This window comes from Pituophis catenifer, unplaced genomic scaffold (assembly GCF_029215685.1).
Source record: "Pituophis catenifer annectens isolate HBS135680 unplaced genomic scaffold, rPitCat1.0.hap2 SCAF_1, whole genome shotgun sequence".
NCBI classification, from domain to species: domain Eukaryota; kingdom Metazoa; phylum Chordata; class Lepidosauria; order Squamata; family Colubridae; genus Pituophis; species Pituophis catenifer.
Window position 1 is genome coordinate 150,499,414 of NW_027256881.1, and position 20,569 is coordinate 150,519,982.

The 20,569-nt window shown below is 37.2% G+C and overlaps 2 protein-coding genes across 2 annotated transcripts; one reads left to right on the forward strand and one right to left on the reverse strand.

Moving 5' to 3' along the window:
* Positions 1 to 3,849: 3,849 nt before the first annotated feature.
* Positions 3,850 to 11,557, reverse strand: DNAJB9 (DnaJ heat shock protein family (Hsp40) member B9). The gene is made up of 3 exons (XM_070956384.1): positions 11,447 to 11,557; positions 5,998 to 6,224; positions 3,850 to 4,871 (listed from the first exon to the last, which is right to left on the reverse strand). The coding sequence occupies exons 2-3, from the start codon at positions 6,212 to 6,214 to the stop codon at positions 4,441 to 4,443; spliced, it is 648 nt and encodes a 215-aa protein (XP_070812485.1). The 5' UTR covers positions 6,215 to 6,224; positions 11,447 to 11,557; the 3' UTR covers positions 3,850 to 4,440.
* Positions 11,558 to 11,764: 207 nt separating this feature from the next.
* Positions 11,765 to 20,146, forward strand: THAP5 (THAP domain containing 5). The gene is made up of 3 exons (XM_070956395.1): positions 11,765 to 11,930; positions 16,463 to 16,652; positions 19,128 to 20,146. Exons 1-3 carry the CDS (start codon positions 11,848 to 11,850, stop codon positions 20,133 to 20,135), a joined length of 1,281 nt encoding a protein of 426 aa, XP_070812496.1. The 5' UTR covers positions 11,765 to 11,847; the 3' UTR covers positions 20,136 to 20,146.
* Positions 20,147 to 20,569: the final 423 nt, after the last annotated feature.

Sequence of the window (20,569 nt, forward strand, 5' to 3'; positions counted from 1 at the left end):
AAGTGCTTATCCTCAAGTTTTCCATGATTTATCCTTTATGACAAGTTGCATCTCTCCCAAGATGTTATTGACATTTCAATAATCTTGAATTTCCAAAGTAGCACTCAGTGTGAATATGTCAAATATAAGCAGCAAACAACACTACTATTGAGTTAAATAAAAAAATGAGAGTTTCTAGTACTGGAAAAGATAAAAGTTTCAGTTAGCAGTGGTAGGTTTAGTTGAGGTTAATTAGTAGTGTCATCCATAATACTCTTTTTCCTTAAATATATTTTGTTACACCTAATAAACAAAATGTTATATTTATGTAGCTATTTACCGTGGGAAGCACTCCCAGCACCCCCCTCCTAGAAGAATGAAATATTTTGAGGAATATTTTAAAAAGGCAGAATATTGTATTTCTCTAAATGAGAAATGGAGAAACATGTTTTTTTAGAGGCAGGAAGCAGACTCAATCTTTAATAGCCCCCAGCAGATATTTTGTGCCCATTAAGAAAGACTGGGCCAGCCTATCTACAAAACAAAAAACCTTCAGCTTCAGGGTGATGGGATTAAGAACAGCAGGACATGATCCTTCAGGTCAAAATAGGATTAACCCACTACCATTTAGCAGAAGGCACAATCTCCTAAGGGCATTTCAAACATTGCACAACCCCAACAGCCTCTCTGAAACTTAAAAAATCCAATTGGTTAATCATCAAATCAATTGGTCAGCTGCACCAGAACCATAAACGCTGATGGTTCTGTTCATTCTTAAACCATCATTCCAATCAGCCTCCATGTTTCCAGTGTCTTTCTCCCAGTTTAGAACTGAACCAGATGGATATTTCTTCCAACAATTACCAAGTGTATCTAAATTATATTAAAGTAACCAAAATACTTTTACAATCCCCAAGGCATGTTACAAATTTTGAGCACCTGTTTGGAAATTGAAAGTTGAAAAGTTTGACATACCCTAAAGGGCACAATTCAATGGACTGCAGTCATAGGGGAAAAATTATAAAGTGGTCAGATTCCTGCTTCGAATGAACAGAAGAGAGACTAACAAACGTATCTAAACAGTTATTTCTCCAGCCACACTTTGAAATGGAATTATTCATATATTTGGAGATCCAATTATGTTACTGCAGTGGTGGGATTCAAATTTTTCTACTACCAGTTCTGTGAGCATAGCTTGGGGGGGGGGGTCATGCGGGGGTGGCACCCTGCTGTGACATTGAGTTGACCATGCCCACTCAGTCACATGACCCCCACCAAACTACACCCACAGAACCGGCAATTTCCTGCAGCCTGTCGCCTTATGGTCCCCCCTCCCCACCGCATCAAGGCGGCTGGGCAGGTTGGGGCAGGGGTGGGTGGGTGGGGCGAGGTGAGCGGATGGACAGGGGTGGAGCCAGCCAGTAGTGGTATTTGCAGGTTCGACGAACCAGTTAAAATTTCTACCGGTTCACCTGAACCGGTCCAAACCAGCTGAATACCACCTCTGTGTTACTGCCACATAAGAACACAATCTCCAAATACTTAAGTGAGCCAGATTTAAGGAAGTCTGGGTATATAAGGGAATTCTGCAGGTGCACCACTTGTTGTTAATGCAGAACATGAAGATTCATCTGTGAACATCACCCACTTGACACATAATTAACACATCTCCTTTCATTCTCACCACTTCCTTCTCCTTCCAAAGCTTAACTTCCAAAAAGCAGTTTACTTCCATTAAACCTCCTAGTACAGGTAGTCCTTGACTTATGATCGCAATTCGGACCAGAATTTCTGGTTGCCAAGAACCCAAATTTTGATCACATGACCATGTGGAAGCTGTGACAGTTGTAAGTGCAAGGACTGGTTGTAATTCACATTTTTCAGTGTTACTATAACTTCATACAGTGGCTAAACGAATTGTTGGAAGTTGAGGTCTACCTGTATAGAGCAAGGCATTAAATAAATACATAAAAGGGGGGAATTAAGTGCTCTTAATATGGAACACAAGCTAGAATTCATTTATTCATACTGAACTTTTCTAAAGATCTAGTAGTTTTTGTTTTACCAAATACTTGGAACACAACTATTGTCAATTCGCCTTCTGTAATTTTGTTTTGAAAAGAAAGATCACTACAATTAGTTCCAAAGTCAACAACATGGCAGTACAAAACTTCATTAAAAATGTATTGGCTGCAATTAAAGTGCCTGCTTTGTCGTTGGCTGAACCTTAGATGTGAAGCGTTCTAATTTCCTATCCCAAATAGACTGTTTATAATTCTATAATTAGCTGCAGAATCTTACTGAGTTCTTAAAACTGGACTAATTAAGCAATTGCAACAGAAAAATGTTGAAACTCTACAGAATAAAGAAACATTGAAATTTATGTTCAGCATCTCTTATTTTCTCCAATAAGAACATTATGAAAGGATTGACTTACAACAGTAAAAGATAACCTTTTATATCAATGGTGCTTTACTATTTATAATAGCATACTCATCATTTACCAAGGTGGAGAAGGAAACTGGAGTTATCCATTATTCTCAAGGAAAAATATTTTTTTATATATAGCAAAGATAAACCAAAAATGATTTTTGAAGTCTTACTAGATTTTTACAGCATATTGCAGAAAACTCAACTACCAGCCAAGAATGAAGCACTAATCCATGAAGGCTTTTCCTAGCATCCATATTAATAGAGCAGCTTTCTTTCATGCTGATAAGAATCAATGAATGGTAACGTGTATATGAGAGGACCATTTTCTCACCTCTTTTAAAAATTTAGCTTGTGGTCAAGTAATTTATTTTTCTTTAGATTTCTATAATATGCAGTCATGCAGAAGGCTCGAAATTCGGAGCAGGTGGCATTTTTAATCAAGTGGCATATTTATTTATTTAGCATATGGCAATGTTACATTAGCCAGGAGACTACGGTGCTATTACAAAGTAGTTGTTTGGCTGCCAATTGCCAGTTCGTTCTGTTCAAGCTCAAGCGCTATCCAGAGTGCCCCACAGGGGGCAGACTAGCTCCACATTCATAAGACGTGATGGCATTCTGCAGCGTCATCTGGGGCTTTTCCACCACCAATGTCACTTCACATTTGGGCATCGCATTCGGGCAGGTCCAGTACCAGTTGAACTCATACTGCTATTTAAAGTGCCATTTTTTTCCCACCGAAGATACCTATTTATCTACTTGCATGTAGCACGCTTTCAAACTGTTGGGTTGGCAGAAGTTGAGGCAAGTAACAGGAGCTCACTCTGCCATGCAGAGCTAGAACTCGAACCATCAGACTGCAGACCTTCTCCAGTATCATTAAGCCACTGAGCAAACGCACCTCTCTAGTGCCATGATTAAAAGAGATAATTCAACTTTCACTACGTCAATATAATCACTTCAGCTAGATACTTAGATTGCAAAAGTTTACAAAACATTATGAATTTAAACTTCTTCAAATGTGAAACATCTCATTTTAAGTTTAAAATAGCTACTTCAAATTTGAAATAAGCTGTTTCAACATTACAGGAACTATTTTTGATGATGTTCTGGTTACTCCAAAAGTGTTCCAAACTAAAAGCCACCATTTTGGTCTCAATTTGTGTTAAGCTTGAAATATTTCCAGTAGTGTATGATAGAAACAATACCAGAATACTTCTTGCGAAGAAACTATTGTAAATTTGAAATATTTTGTACGATTACATAGTACTGTCTCTAATCCAGCATGGGATAGTTTCATTCTTCAGCATTGTAGCATTTTGTGCAATTGAATGCAATAAATAGAACAGTACCTTGTTCACAAGGCACATTTATTACCAAAAATTCAACCTCCCACTCACCCCAATATCTGAACTTTCAAACAATCTGAAGGTTAAAGGTGTTTCAGGAGTATTTATATACACATTTTAAATACATGTTTGTATACAAACCTGTACAATTCAAAGCTCTTTTACACCTGAAATGTCAGTTTTGCTAAATCAAATGCCATTCAAAATATACCATATTTAAATATATTACTGTATTTGTAAGTCATTACCGTCAATGCAACACAGAATTACATAGTAAATTCTGTGCCGATAAAGAACAGAATCACACCAGCACTCACCAGTTAACACTTCTAGAAATAGAAGGCTGACAATATTATCTAGTATACAACACTTTGCTGAGTGTAAAATATAAAGTGAACAGTGAGGTAATTCGGTTACCTTGCTTCTGTTATTACAATCTAACACTGTCATATGGAAATTTTCTCCACATGCACATTCTATGCAGCTGAAGGAATAAGGTAGTCATTCCATCTTGTTTTGTTGCACTTGTAATATTTATCAGTTTAGCTACAACATATTTTCAGCACTTAAAGTGATTAAGCTACAATTCATGGTTTGCAGAACCTCTGTGCTTCAGCAGCAAAGAATAGAGCCAAAAGGAAATTAAGGACAGCATACAGCAAAAGGAACTGCAAAGTAACTATTGTCCAGAACAATCTGTGAATGTGGTCACCATGTTTCCTCGACGCTGTGTCACAGTTCTGCAGTGCTTACTAGAGCCATGGAATTGGTTTCCAGTCTGCATTGTTTGCCGCTGTGTATTATCAAACCCATTAAATGAAAACATCTTTTCCATATCTTCAAACATGTCATCAAACAGTCCCCCTCCGAAATTAAATTCTGGAAAAGCATGTCTTTGTCTGCTCTCAGCCTCCTGTTGACTATGAAAATGATTTTCAAAATCTTTCTTTGCATTGGAGCTTTCACCAAAGAAATCAAAGTCTTTAAGGAAGCGATCAAAGTCAAAGTTAAATGAGTGCTGAAAGGGGTTTCCATTCATCCGTCGTCCATCTGTATTTCCAAACTGGTCATATTCTCTGCGTTTATTTTCATCAGATAAAACTTCATATGCTATAAAAATAAAGCAAGAAGTTGTTTTAAAATCATGTAAAGACAGGTCTTTACATACATAATGGTGCCTTGGTCAATTCAACTTTAAAAATTCTCAGGTAAAAGAGGCAGCGCTTAGAATTTGAAAGAATAAATCAATTCGAAATATGTGACAGATCATGACTGAAATTTCTTTTTAGCTTCTTTTGCTGCGGGATGCTAACCCTTGCAGCGGTGGGAATTCTTATGTGCTGAAACTTAGCTGCCCTATTTCTATGAACTATAGATATAATCTTCTTATGCAGACATTTTCTGAGATCTGAGGCTTTATTTCCATGGTTCCTCCAGGGTAAAAAAAGAATAAGAAAGGATGGATTGGATAGTTGCTATACTGCATGCTCATCAATAATGTCAGAATTATCAAAGAGCCAGAATCAGATCAATTGGTCTACCTTTTCAGTAATTTCTATTAGCTAGCAAGGAATATTACAGAATATATTTTTTCCATACTACTTGCAGAATTTTTCTATGAAATAAAACTGGAATGGCTAAACTCTTCTTGTAACCTTAGTGGTTAAGGTATTAGGAGTGGTGACAGCTAGGTTCAAACACAACTTTAGTTTACACCGTCATATTCTCCCAATCCAATTTACTTCAGAGGATTGTTGCTATGGGAAAAAATAGGCCTTGTACTGCATTTGTGTCTAAGCAAACAATAAAATAATGCTAATACTACTCTTGAGTTTTCAAAATATTCAAAGCTTCTCTAAATGTTTATGTTTAACTCTCTGTGACAATTCTCATTTTACATACATATTTTTATTGCAATGGTTTTTATCTATGGTTATCACAATTTGTGGAAATATTTCTAAAAAGAATATCCACAATAAAAACATATGCAAAGTATATTCCAAAGATAATTAGTGATAATGATGGTGTGAAGTACCTTTATTCCTAAAAGAGGAAATTAAGATTTATATTCATCTATTACTACCTTTGAATTGGAAAAGGATGCAGATCCTGCATAAGTAGCAACACTATCTAAACGAGGGAATTTCTACAAATAAAATGGAATAAATATATCTAATCCTATTCTTCTACTCCATAGAAGAAAATGATAGTTAATTTTTAGCAGAACTTAACTTACCTTCTGCAATTTCTCGGAATTTTGCTTCTGCTCCAGGACTTTTATTTTTGTCTGGATGGTATTTCATTGCTAGTTTATGAAATGCTTTTTTAATCTGGCGCTCAGATGCACTTTTCGGAACTCCTAGAATGTCATAATAACTCTCCACAGCCAGTATTATTTCTGTTATCATTAAAATGCAGAGTGCAAATAAGAACATTGATTGTGTAGTAGCCATTGTAGGACTCCTAAAGAAAAAGAAAATATCAGAATGATTCTTCTGTTTTAACTTTTTATCCAGCTATTTCTCTATCATGTGTTGGAAGGAATTCATTCCTTATTTTCTGCTAATATCTTAGACATTATGGAGTTCAAAGGATGACATATTTGTTTTCGCAAATATAGCCTTTTCATCATCATACTTACTTCTCATAAACTCAAATTCAAATTTCAGAATGATTTTTAAAAATTGTATTTAATAATTAAAAAATAATTATTTCCCAAACATTGCCATTAAAATAAGTCAACTTTCACTTTGAGAGGATTATTTTATTTATAGTCTAAACACATTGGAATGAACATATTTTACCTTTTTTAATGTCTATAATAGTTTCTCAATAACTAAAATTCCATATTTCCTATAATTTTTCCATTCCTACTAAAAACAATTATCTTAAAAGTATTTTCACATAAGAAGCAGGGTCAAAGAAATATTGTATGACTTCAGCATAGAACCTGTAACACTACTTTGATTATACATACAAAATCAGAGACAAAAACGCTGATAAAAGTTATTATCAATCTTCTGGCTTTGTTGTAAGAAGAAATGCTGCTACTCCAATAGAAAAGTGAGTTAACTACTTTTACAATTATCTTTACCTCTCTCTATATTCACTCTATGATATTCCAGCAGCATCTTTTTCCTTAAATTAACAGAATTAAACTTGTAAAAGTTTAAAGGGGGAATTCTAGAATTTTGCTTTTTAGTCATTTATTTCTAATCTACAGATTAGAAGTTCTCAAATACTGCTAAATTGAATTTAATTTTAAGAAAAAAAATAGTTTTTTTCCTCCAAGTATTATGTTTTGCTTTCTTATCGAAATAGAGGAAATATCTTGACTCCCTTATCAAAGCAGCATATTTTTGAATTGCCATACAATTAATCCGAGCTTATAGAATAAAGCAGAACAATGAAATAAATCACTGATAATAAAAACGAAGCCATTTTAACTGTTTTGTTCTTTAGAATCGTCAACATGCTTTGAAGTAAAGACTGGTTAATTACAACTTTAATCTGTACACAGGCACATATCTTGCTTATTTACAATACATGCAAATTACTGTATATGCCTACACATGTCTGTTTTTTTATTTTGTTGCCAGTAAGGAGACCTCAGTTGGCAAGATTGAAGCAAACAAGTTGCCTCTTTATCAATGTTTCCCTCCTCCTTTCTACCAGGGCCCTCTTGAGACAAAGTACTGAACGCAACAAACTAGAGAAGAACTCTAGTTATAAAGATACCATGCCTACTGAAACTCTGTTCACACTTTTCCATTGTTAATGTTCTACCATTTAATGTGAACGGATGATGCCAACCTAATAGTAGACAGAACTACTGAAGATCTTATTCATATAAAACATGAATTTAGACTGTGATTTCCTTGAGTATCCATGTGATTACTCTACACTGAGTAATAATGAAAGCAGGCAACCTGTTTCAGTTAAATATAACAAAAAATCTGCTTGGATTTAGAAATGAGTGATAACAGCTCAGTTGTAGATTGTCTTAATATTCCAATCAGGTTCAATCCAATGTTGAGGTTGCAATGGTTTTGAGTAATGATTATCATTACAGCAAAGTTAGGGTTGGGGATTGTTTGTGATGAGAGATAACTTTTTTTTGTCATCTATACCCTACAGCAATACAATGGCATTGACATTATGTCTAAGGAAGGGCTGCAATTTTCTGCTCTTCCTTTGAGAGGTTTAAAACAAAATGTGTGTGTTGAACTAACCAAAGATTTAAAGCACCCACTGCAGCCCTTTAAAAAGCAAGCAAACATACAAAGAAAACCCCCAAACTGTTCTATTTGATGCTACAAGTTTGAAGAGATCAGAAACTGCATACAGTCTGTGTTCATCCACTTCTGAATTTCATGTTGGAGCCTATCACAGCTCTGCCATATTTCTAAGCAATTGTTAATGCTCTCAGCCATTAAGTACTTCAACTAATAAGGGGCTTGGTAAAGTATCATTCGGGGACGCGGTGGGTCAATGGCTAAAACACTGAACTTGTTGATCGAAAGGTCAACAGTTCAGCGGTTTGAATCCCTAGTGCCGCATAACGGGGTAACCTCCTGTTATTTGTCCCAGCTTCTGCCAACCTAGCAATTTGAAAGCACATAAAAAATGCAAGTAGAAAAATAGGGACTGCCTTTGGTGGGAAGGTAACAGCGTTCCGTGCGCCTTTGGCATTTAGTCATGCCGGCCACATGACCATGGAGACGTCTTCGGACAGCGCTGGTTTTTCAGTTTTGAAACGGAGATGAATACCGCCCCCTAGAGTCAGGAACGACTAGCACATATGTGTGAGGGGAACCTTTACCTAAGGTATCGTTGTTCTATTCCCACTTAGTTGGATAGTTCCAGACATGTAATATTTGACTCTTGCTACTTGAATGTAACACCCCTCATAAATTTTGGGTCCCCCCCAGGGGTATAAGTCAAATTTGCTTTTTATTCAATCAGGTTTTAGTAAGTTTAAGTCTTGCTTGTTAAAAATTGTGTTTTATCCACTTCTTAATACATTTTGTATCAAACATTTTGCAATTCTAATTGCTCTTAATGGTTTTCAAAAAAAGATGCTATAATGATATTATCAGATACAACAATGCCATGTTGGGAGCAAATCATAAGGAACTAATAGTTTTCAATAAAGCTAAAAGATGCTATAAAATTGTTTTCAGATACAACAAGGTCATATTTGAAGCAAATCACAAAAAAGAGCACTTTCAAAGCAAGAATATTAAAGGTCTGATTTTAAAACATTAAAACATACATAAGTAAAACCCTGCATGTTTTTTATTTCAAAAGATCAAGCATTCTAATTTTATACACTTTATGGAGGAGCTTCTATACTGCTTCTATACAGGATCTTTCTATCAAAGGATTTGTGGGGACATATTTATGCATTTTTGTCTGCAATTATTTGTTAGACATGAGATTCTTAAAATGTTCTAAAACAACCTAAAGCTTTGTGTCTATGGAGATTCTCAGTCATCCAGGTCATAGTTGTCCCAAAGGTGTTATTTCAAGAGGCAACTGGACTTTCTGGTTTTTCTTTGAATACGTTTTGCTTCTCATCCAAGAAGCTTCTTCAGCTCTGAAGCAAAACATCTTCAAAGAAAAACCAGAAAGTCCAGTTGCCTCTTGAAAAAGTATCTTTGTTACCAAAGAAAAAGAGGATCACAAGGAAAGAGAAAAAAACAAGCAGATTCAAGAACTTTTTAAAGTTTCAAATCGTGGGAATGTTAACAAATATAGGATAGTATACATACACATATGGAAACTGGCATCTGCAGAGAGAAGCCAGGGGAGGGCTGAATGATGCAAGCAGTGTTGTAACACATGTCCTACCTTTTTTTCACATCACAACACTGAATACATGCCCCAAAGGGGCAGGGCCTACGGTACAATGCTGTTGCACATTACACTTTAGTAATCTAGGCAAAATACACAGCATCCATTCACTTCCACCAATGGAAGACTAGGATAGTGTGATTCATCTAAAAACAGTTTAATCAGTGAAAGCATAATGGAACTAGATATCTTTGAGGACTGACAGAGCAAGCAAGAATCAGAATATAGACTTCAATATTTTAAATATAATGCAAAATTCACAGGATATACATAAACTGAATCACTATTTTAATTGTGTTATCTATAAAACTCAAACTATCAAAATTTTTCATTGAATCAAATAAAGATCATACACTATCCTGAAAAGGGTGTTTCATACCATAGTTCAAATTTAAAACCTATACAGCATTTTATTTTTTAAAAAACAGAATATTAGAGCAACTGAAGTTGCAGGAAAGCTTTCCCAGTCTTATTTATAACAGAAACAGGAACTCACTGGACAGTTTAGTGTATCTATGAACTTCCAGAAATCCATATATAATTTGGAGCTGGCAGACAAATGAGTAGGAAGGCTGGAGTGCTATCACTCCAGCCTTCCTAGGTCATAAAGGCTCATAATGAACAGAAAAATTCAAAGGACAATGTATATACATCATGTAATAGATGAAAATACATGTGGCATGTTATACAAGCTGAAAACCTTCTACATTCCAAATCACTGATCTCATTATTATTATTTTTACTACTGGCTCAACCTGTGGCTTAAACAAACTACTGATTAATTACATTTATTTGATGTGATGCATTACATTACCTGTGAACTTTTAAAGTAATATTTTAAAAGAAAGCATTTTCCTCTTACCTTTAACTAGCTTTAACTAGTTAGCCATCATCTGTCCCCATAGATAGAATATGTGGGAAAGCTTGATTTGAGAGACCAAAACACTATTTTTTCCTCCCCACCAAAAAGAAAAGAAACCGAAACTGAGACTGAAACCCAAAGCATTTTCTGCCAGAGAGAAAGCTAGTTTCGATAGCTTCTCTTGGTCGGGTATGGAGTTTTAGCCTAGCTCTCTTGGTAACATCATTTTTCCCTTTAACCTTAGTGCCTTAATAAGGAATAAAAAGGAAAAATAAGGAATAAAAAGGAAAAATGTTATCTCGAGACCTAGACTAAAACTCCATACCCGACCAAGAGAAGCTTATGTATATACTTAATTATATATACTTAACTCCAGCCATCAGTCCCGAAGTAGGTAGGAGATAGAGGATAGATGATAGATTGATAGATTAATTAGGTAGTTAGGTAGTTAGGTAGTTAGGTAGTTAGGTAGTTAGGTAGTTAGGTAGGTAGATAGATAGATAGATAGATAGATAGATAGATAGATAGGTAGATAGATAGATAGATAGATAGATAGATAGATAGATAGATAGATAGATAGATAGATAGATAGATAGATAGATAGATAGGACTGATGGCTGGAGTATGACTAGCAATATAGGCAGTGGACTCTGAGCACATACTGAGTTCCTTTACCTCAACCCCTAAGCACTGACGGCGTCTCCCATCCTCGCGCATTTATAATGAGAAAGACAAAGGACACATCAAGAAGAGGTACTGTGACGCGAAGGCTGCCGAAATGAGCCCAGAGGTGGGAAAACTCGGGTTCAAATCCCCATTTAGCAAGCGGCTTTCCGCTGTTTGGCCCGCTGCGAGGGGCGAAAGATGAAGAAGCCCCCAAACCCACCGCTTGCTCTCTGGGACGGTAACCCCAGTAAGTTGCCCTCCCCCCCCCACTCCCGACTGCCCAGTCATCCCTTCAACTCACCGGCCGCCGGTCTCGCCCTGCAATCCCTGAGTCAAACCCGTCCGGGCTGCCTTATAACCTCGGCGCGCCAAGCCAAGAACGACAGTCCTACACGAAGCGCTTCCCGATTGGCCGCCGCCCGTCACGTGGCCCGCCCGCTTTGGTGCACGTGGAAGGCTGTTGTGGCCTCGCGCAACTGACGGATTTCTTCCCCCCCCCCCCCCTCCTCCTCGCCGAACGCTCGCCCTTTCCGGCTGGAAAGAGAAAGGGACACAAAATGGAAGGAGGAGGGCCATAAAAATTCCCGGAAGCGGAAGTGCAAGAGAGTGGCACTCTCTAAGAGAGAGTGAGCAATCGCAGGAGGCACCGTCAGCGGGGACCGTCTGGGACGGGGAATTGGTGGCCGCCGCGGAGTCATTGCCATGCCTCGGTACTGTGCGGCCACTTGTTGCAGGAACCGAGCGGGACAGAGCGCCCGAGATCAGCGAAAGCTCAGCTTTTACCCGTGAGTGCCGCGGCCAGGGAGAATAGAGGGAATCTCTCGCATCCCCGACATAAATACTCCCATGTTGGCATGGAAATAGGTTCCACGAATAAGATGGAGGGCCGTTTTTCAATGTTGTTTCCTTGGAAGTAACGCTTATTAATTTAGGGAGTGTGGGTGGCATCGTAGCAATTGTTGGCGGGAAGACACAGCAGTACAGCGTGTGCAACTTGATAGAAATTTGCCAAAAGGCAAATTCCTTTAATAGTTCCTTAAAATAGTTACTGTCAACATCTACCCATAGCGCCAGTAAGGTTATATTTGGTTTTTTAATTATTATTTCCTATACCCATCTAGGGACGCGGTGGCTAAGTGGCTAAGACACTGAGCTTGTTGATCGAAAGGTTGGCAGTTCATCGGTTCAAATCCCTAGTGCCGCATAATAGGGTGAGCTTCCGTTATTTGTCCCAGCTTCTGCCAACGTAGCAGTTCGAAAGCACGTAAAAAATGCAAGTAGAAAAATAGGGACCGCCTTTGGTGGGAAGGTAACAGCGTTCTGTGAGCCTTTGACGTTTAGTCATGCCGGCCACATGACCATGGAGACGTCTTCGGACAGCGCTGCCTCTTCGGCTTTGAAACGGAGATGAGCACCACCCCCTAGAGTCAGGAACGACTAGCACATATGTGCGAGGGGAACCTTTATCTTTATACCCATCTGATGGCTTCCAAATGCCTTATAATTTCTGTAACTCCCTAGCAGACATGTTCAAAATATACACTGAATTAGCAAACTTACGTTCTTTGGGATATGGGGCAAGAGTATTCAATTGAAGCGTCAACTAACTGTAGGAGGGCAGAACTTCTCTAATTCACCCTGTTTCTAATTCAAAATCCCCTACAAAGTTCCACCTCTGATATTTAATTTGGGAGCTTGATTATGTGCCATCAAATTGGTGCTGACTGGTTAGTGACCATGTAAATTTTCTGTAGGAGAATCTGTCCCCAACCTGTCCTTCAAGATCTTCCAATAGTTTCTCCATTGCCTCTGAATCCCTCCACTTTGCTGCTGGTCATCTTCCTTTTTTTTTTCTTTCCATCTTTTCCAGGGTTGGAGCCTTTTCCAAAGAGCTCATATTCATGTAATGTATCCAAATTCATCTAGGGACACGGTGGCTCAGTGGCTAAGACGCTGAGCTTGAATGAGAACTCTGGGATCATCCATTTGTTTGTTTTCTTAACTATCCACAATAGTCTCAGCAGTCTTATCCACAACCAACATTAAAATGTGTCATTACTGTTTCTCGCTTCTTCATTGACTAACTTTCTTTTCACAGGGAGAACCATTCGCTGTACAATTATTTGTAGGTATAGACATGGCAAATGAATATTTTTTCCAAGGCTGCCATTGCTGCTCTCCAAAATGCTAATGTCCAATTCCACCCATTTCAATTCAGCAGTGTCTTAGATATCCGTGTGTACAAGTAGTCCTTGACTTATGGTCACAATTGAGCCCAAAATTTCTGTTACTAACCGAAACATTTGTTAAGTGAATTATACCCCATTTTACAACCTTTGTTGCCACAGTTGTTAAGTGAATCACTGCGGTTTTTAAGTTAGTATCACAGTTGTTGAGTGAATTTGGTTTCCCCATTGACTTTGCTTGTCAGAAGGTTGCAAAAATGATCACAAGACCCAAGGATACTGCAACAGTCATAAATATGAATCAGTTGCCAAGCTTTCAAATTTTGATCATGTGACCATGGGGATGCTGCAATGGTTATGAGTGTAAAAAATGGTCATAAGTCACTTTTTTCAGTGCTGTTGTAACTTTGAATAGTCACTAAATCAACAGTTGTAAGTCGAGGACTACCTGTAATTGATTCATTTCATCCTTCAGCTGAGATTTCCCATGTCTTGTTTCTTATTTTCCATCTTTCCACTATGATTTTGTTGTTGCAGCTTCACATTTGGGGTTTTTTTTTTGTTTTTTTTTTTTTTGCATGGCAGCATCCTCTTATTATTTGTTTAACCAACTTTTCATTCTGCTTCTTTGTCCCTTCCTTTCCTTTCACAAAATCTTTCAGTTTATATAAAAACCATTTTTCAGTTGGACTAGTTAATTACTTAGCCTTCCTCCCTTGTTTATTTATCCCTGCTACAAATCATTCATTTGGTTTATTGCATCAGATAATTGTAAGTGATGTAGTTGTGCAGGTCTCTCTTTTATCTTGGCAAGCCTTATTTGTCTCCCTTTATTTGTCTCCCCATTGTCCAAGATTTATTTTGATAGATTTTGTTACTGTTTGCTAATGTCATAGATTGAGCATGAACAAACAGGATCTCAGCCAAATTGCGCTTATGAAGAATTCCTACAAGCTTTTTAAAGATATTTGAAGTGTCTAACAGTTACAGTCAGAACTACAATAACAACTAGTCAGATAACCATAAGACTTCAAAACTGCATTATGAAATTTGGCATACTTAATTTCCCTGCTCAAGCTCTGGTTGTCTGTAGATGTTATCTTTTCTAGTGAAAAGCAAACATGTTTTGCACTCTTTAAAAGAACTATGGTTTAAAATAGTATAATGTAATATATCCTTTTGTGTTCCACTATATCCAGTATCAGTGTTAGGCTACAGATGGGAAGACAAGGCTGTTATCACAGTTGAATTAGGAATGAATTAGGATGAGTTGAAATAAGATGTTTTCAGATGCAGCTCACTATCTGATGTTGCAGAATTTTCACATAAATGATTGGAAGAGTCATAAGCTTATTTATTGTGTATAAAACAGGAAAAGAATCTGTTCTACTTGGTAAAGCAAATACAAACTGAGAAAACACTCAACTAAGTATTCTTAATTGGGACAGCTCATCTAATGTAGAAGAAATATGTAATCACAACTCTAGAAATATTAAAAGAGCTATCACCCGTTACTTGAACCAGAGCCATCCATTGGGATGGGGGAGAGGGGAATACAAAAGCAACTTTGCAACCTCACAGGATCCACTTTCTGGATTTCATACATGTGTACTTGACACCGTATGCCAATCAAAAGAAGTGGAGTTTATGGTACAATGTTGTTTCCACTTTGAAACAGCATTGGATCCTATAGATGCCTCTACTTGGAATACTTGCTTCCAGACTTATTTATATTTGTTCTGCTTACAATAAGAATGCAAAATAAATTCTAGCAATGCATTTCTTGCACAAGAGAAAACAGTGCCTTAATTGCATCATATGACAGACATGTCTGCTTATGTAACATGTTTAGCAGGTAGTGGAGCAAGAGAGGATATAGAGAAGCAGTTGCAAGGGCTGGCAGTCTGAAAGAGTCCTCCCCATCACAATAATTAAGTGCAATAAGCAGTCAATTGTAAGATAATATTAAATATATTTATATCAGCAGATAGAAGCTTGTAAATTACTGTCATAGATTATATAAACTTAATTGTATATAAATCAAATAATAACTGTAACCAATAATTACCATAGATATATCTATTTAACATATTTATTTTGTTCAGTAAACAAACAAGGCACATTAATTCATAGCTGTGTCATTGAAATTAATTTCTTGTGGGGAAAAAATGAACTAGCTAAGACAGGTTAAAATTAGTTAAGAAAGCTAACAGAGTAGTTTATTATGAGCAAAAAAAACCCCTTGAGCTGTATCATACTTCAGAAAAGAGAGAGAGAGAGAGAGAGAGATGCCTCTTGAAAAAAAATGCCTTTGGGATTGACCCCCAGTCACTAAATATGTTAAAAATATTGATGAGGCCCAGTGGCATCTGACTTATTCCAATTTATGAGCAACCAGGCAGGATGCTACTCTGTCATATAGTGAAATGAAATAAGGAATGGAATTTTCTGATTTAACTATATATGTTGGTAGGTTGGTAGGTAGGTAGGTAGGTATATCTACATATGTGTGTGTGTATAAAACAACTGAGGCTTTATAGATTTTGATTGATTTCCCCACAATGAGCCTAGCCTAGAAAAGCCTTTTTCTAGCCTAGAAAAAGATATAAAGGCTTGAGAGGCCGCAATATTTTTTTTAGTTAGAATGGCTAACCTGTGAATTTCAGAGGAGAATGTTCTTGCATTTTGAATACATAAGTTTGTTTTCTCTAATCTTCTGTAAATTGGAATGAATCAGATTTGATGCCTTTGAGTTCTGGTAATAATCTCAATGTATATAAGATTGAAATTTTAAGTGATTCTTTTGTTCATCAAAACATATCTGTTATAGGAATCGTTTTCAGGTGATAGTGGCAATGAAGCAGCTGTATGTGTTCATAATTGACAATGGGGAAAGTCTTCAAACCAAGCCTTCAAACCAAGCATGAAGCCTTCCAGAGGACATGGCTGTTTTAAGGGCTGCTTTGTTTTGAACCACATGTTTGTCATGTGCTCTTTCCCAGGGCTTTATTGCTAAGTATGACAGGCTTTTTAAGAGCTTCAATAAAAGATATCACTTAATTGAAGCTCTCTCTCTCCCTCTCTCTCTCTCTCTCTCTCTCTCTCTCTCTCTTGCATATTCTTTGAAGCAGGTTTCCTCTTCATGATAAAGAAAGATTAGAGAAATGGTTACGGAATATGAAACGTGACACTTGGACTCCTAGTAAGCATCAGGTCCTCTGCAGTGACCACTTTACGTCAGATTCTCTAGATGTGCGATGGGGTATTCGATACTTGAAGACAACTGCAGTGCCAACTATTTTTTCATCCTCTGAAAACCAGGTAAAATGTTAAGTTGCGTGTGAAAAATAAGACAAAGGATGAGTAAACGCAATTAGTTTGAGTTGTAAGTAAAATAAACAGTGCTAAACCAAAAAAGAAAGCAGAACATAACTTGTCAGTGGCAATTAGAATACATCTTCTATTTTAATATTGTCCAGATTCTTAATTTGCTTGTAGTTTTTCTGTTTACTATTAAGAAGAAGGATTTATGGCATGCCATTATGATTGTTTGAAACCTCTACAGTCTACTCATGCAATTAAATTTAGTTTTCTACTGATCAACCATGGGTTAAAAAAAAAACCCTCCACTATAAGTTTGTGGAACATAAACCATAATATGCTTCATTTCCATTAGACAAACAAATTGTATAGTATGTTGTACAAAAACCCACAGTTTTTCTATTAGTTGATCTGAATAAGAGAAAAATCAATAAAAATACCTAGCCTGGTTTAAAATGTTGCTATTTTTACATTCAAAATTTAATTTAAACATCATTTTCTTTAGAATATATCTAACCATTAAGACATGACTACTAAAAAATAGCATATAGTTCACTGAAATGAAAGCTATTTATGTGCTAATCTTAGCATACCAGTAGAGGTGGCTAAACAAATGGGCCCTTTGTACATTGGCATCTGGAAAACTAAATTACAATTTCAAATTTGATTGATAATATGTTACCGATGTGCTGAGTTGCTCACTTGATGCTTCATTTCCTATGGTAGAGGGACAACTTACAATTCACAAAAGTATCTGATTGGTTTGGGTCAGGGGTGGCCAAGCTGTCTCAGAAATTCTGGGAGTTGAAGTCCACAGGTTGTAAAAGAGCCACATTTGTCCACCCCTGGTCTAGGTGCAACTGCCCAGGTCTGTGACACTTCAAAGAGAAGTTTTAGTCCAGACTTCGTTGAAGCAAAACGCCTCTTTAAAAGTCTTCATACTTTTTGCCATCCAGATCTATTTTGCATAATGCTCAATGATATGGGAAAAAAACCATGCAGCAGAACTGGCAAATTTTGTTGTGAATAGAAAAAAAAAAGCATCTTGGAAACTTTTCTATCATGCAGCATTGTTTGCAAAAACCATCTGGATCTCACACTCACTTAGCTGACCTTCTCCTTCATGGTACAAAGTTTAAAGCGTGACACATTCACATACCCTCATAGCAACGGTTCAATTCCTCTGACATTCACAATATCGTTTTCAAACATGCTTATACACAGCATCTTATCTGTAGTCACCACTCAGGAAAGACACATGTTAACATAACTGATGACAATCATTGCATTACTGCCTTTGTCCCATGAATCTTTGTGTAGGAAAGAGCAACAGTGCTTGTTGTGACTTCTCTATTGTGATAGTGTGTGTTAACTGAGAAAAAAAAACTCTTTCCGAAGCTAGGGCTACAATTTTTCATTCACTTACCTGGACTTAAGGTCTATTTTTTTTAAGGAGTTGCTCATGTTTTCCTAGAGATCAGATAGCACTGAAATACCCTCATCACCCAGAGTCTGCCTATCATAGAAAGCATATCTAGACAAAATGTCCTGCTCTTTAAGAAACTTCTTTGCTTGGAAATCACAGTCCAGGAAAGGGGTCATTAACATGAAGCAGTAATTTGATCAGCTCTATCAGGAATGGCCCTCAGTCTTTGTGTATTGTAACAGTTGTTAATTCTAAAGTGAGCTTTCAAAAATGTTAAAGCTATGTGAATCCAGGCTACATTTGAGCTAATCTCATTTGCATTTCCTTTTTTTATTGCAATGTGTATTCATTAACAGTTTTAATAAAATAATTCAAGACTGGTATCTAATTTCTTTAGTAAATCATGGCAGAGAAGAGGCTGTTTATTGGCATTATTTGCACTCTTTTTGAAGACCAATATTAAAAAGAATAAATACAGGTAGTCCTTGACTTACAATAGTTTGTTTAGTGACTGATGGACGTTACAAGGGCACTGAAAAAAGTGACTTACGACCATTTTTCACACTTACGATTGTTGCAGCATCCTCATGGTCATGTGGTCAAAATTCGGATGCTTAGCAGCTGATTCGTATTTATGACAGTTGCAGTATCTCGCTGGCATGTTGTCCCCTTTTGCGACCTTCTCATGAGCAAAGTCAATGGGGAAGCCAGATTCACTTAACAACTGTGTTACTAACTTAACAACTGCAGTGATCCGCTTAACAGCTGTGGCAAGGAAGTTCGTAAAATGGGGTAAAACTCCCTTAACTACTGTCTCGCTTAGCAACAGAATTTTTGGGCTCAGTTGGGTTGTAAGTCGAGGACTGCCTGTATACGACTGAAATCCTGTGTTCTTTTGTTAGGGAATAAGGCCACTGATCATGGTAGGACTTGCTTCTTAATGAATAGGCCCAGCATGACACTATAAAGAACCATAAGAAAAGGAATCATTGTGTGGTATTTCATAATCAATAACAACTGAATCAAGAGGGATGTTTTTTCTTCTTAAGGAAAAAGGAACATCCCAGAAGAAAACGCAAGTGGAAAGAATAGAAGGTATCAAAGAAATGAGCACATGCATAACAACATCGTCTCTTAAATCTTGTTCACCAAAGAGAAATATCTTACCTGAAGGAGGCCTATATCGAAAAACTCTTGAAACAAATCCAGACTGCTCAGCAAAAGTGGAAGGACTCACACAGAATATTGTGAAAGATGGCACTGCATATTCAGGTAACTGTGTCAAACAAAATAAGCAGCAAGCAAACCAAATAATAACAACATCTGATACGGAAAACACAGGAGCCATCCATTCCAATATTCCAGGAAATAGTCGGGCCATCAAAAACATTTTTAATGCTGCTGCTACAGATTTACAAGTTTCAGTGCGTGACCTCCAGTCATGTTTTGAGCATGGCTCAGATTCTAAAGCCACAGTTTTGCAGGCCACACATCCGGAACATGGAGATTCATCTCTGGAATTCACTAAGGTCCCCATACCCATGAGCGAACTTAAATCTGATCAGTTTGATTCGCACATTGCAAACTGCTCAATAGAAGTACAAACGGATGAAAGTTCTGTATTGCTTCAGTCCATGTCACAAGTTTTGGAACAGCTCAGTGGAAATAAGGAGTCTGTCATCACCATTATCGTTCCTTCAGAAGACTCAAGAATTCCCTTGCTATTAGAGGGCTCCTTTATATCAGCAGAAGAGGTATTAACCCATCTCGAAGCAGAAAACTCTGTTGTCATCGGCAGCTGCAGCAGCCTTGAAATGCTACAAACTGAACATTCATACTGTAGGCAAGACACAGACCGGGAACAACTCTGGCAAAAAATTACAAAGCTGCACTCAAAAATAGCCCTTTTAGAAGTCCAGGAGAGAAAAACCCTAAGCAGACTTAAAGCTATAGAAACACTTATTGCAAAACTAAAGCAAGACAATCTCCTTTCGGAGGAGAAACTTAAGATCGTAGAAAACTGTTTTACAACGTTTGAAGTTACCATGATACAATAAAAGCTTAAAAGAAGGGATTGCAACTTGTTCTGCAAATTATTTTCTGGGGTGTCTTTTTTGTTTGTTGGTTTGCGAGAGAGGGTGTTGTGTTTGTTTATTTATAAGTAGAAATGGAATAAAAACAGGTCCATCACTTTCCTCCCTCTCCTCTGCTCTCAGTATCTTCCCAAATTCTTTTATGGAATATTGGGAATAGGGATATCTTGTGGAACTGCATGGAAGCTGGCATTGGGGGATATAGGAAGGAAGAAGAAATTAGTAGTACATATACCAAACATATAGCTTAAATGTCAAAAACCTTCATTGAGTCTCAAATCACTTCAGAAACTATTCTAGCGCCATAAGGTCCATCAATCCAAAGCCATAACAAAAACATCCTGGTATATTACAACTGTACAACAGACTGACTACTTGAGGGGAACAAAACAGAAACC

Bases quoted from the DNA above. Each gene is read 5' to 3' on its own strand.
- DNAJB9 (XM_070956384.1), bottom strand. From the start codon at position 6,214: ATGGCTACTACACAATCAATGTTCTTATTTGCACTCTGCATTTTAATG. The intron at 4,872-5,997 runs GTAAGTTAAGTT...TTATTTTTATAG, and splicing joins ATTCCGAGAAATTGCAGAAG to CATATGAAGTTTTATCTGAT.
- THAP5 (XM_070956395.1), top strand. From the start codon at position 11,848: ATGCCTCGGTACTGTGCGGCCACTTGTTGCAGGAACCGAGCGGGACAG. The intron at 11,931-16,462 runs GTGAGTGCCGCG...TCTTTGAAGCAG, and splicing joins CGAAAGCTCAGCTTTTACCC to GTTTCCTCTTCATGATAAAG. The intron at 16,653-19,127 runs GTAAAATGTTAA...TTTCTTCTTAAG, and splicing joins TTTCATCCTCTGAAAACCAG to GAAAAAGGAACATCCCAGAA.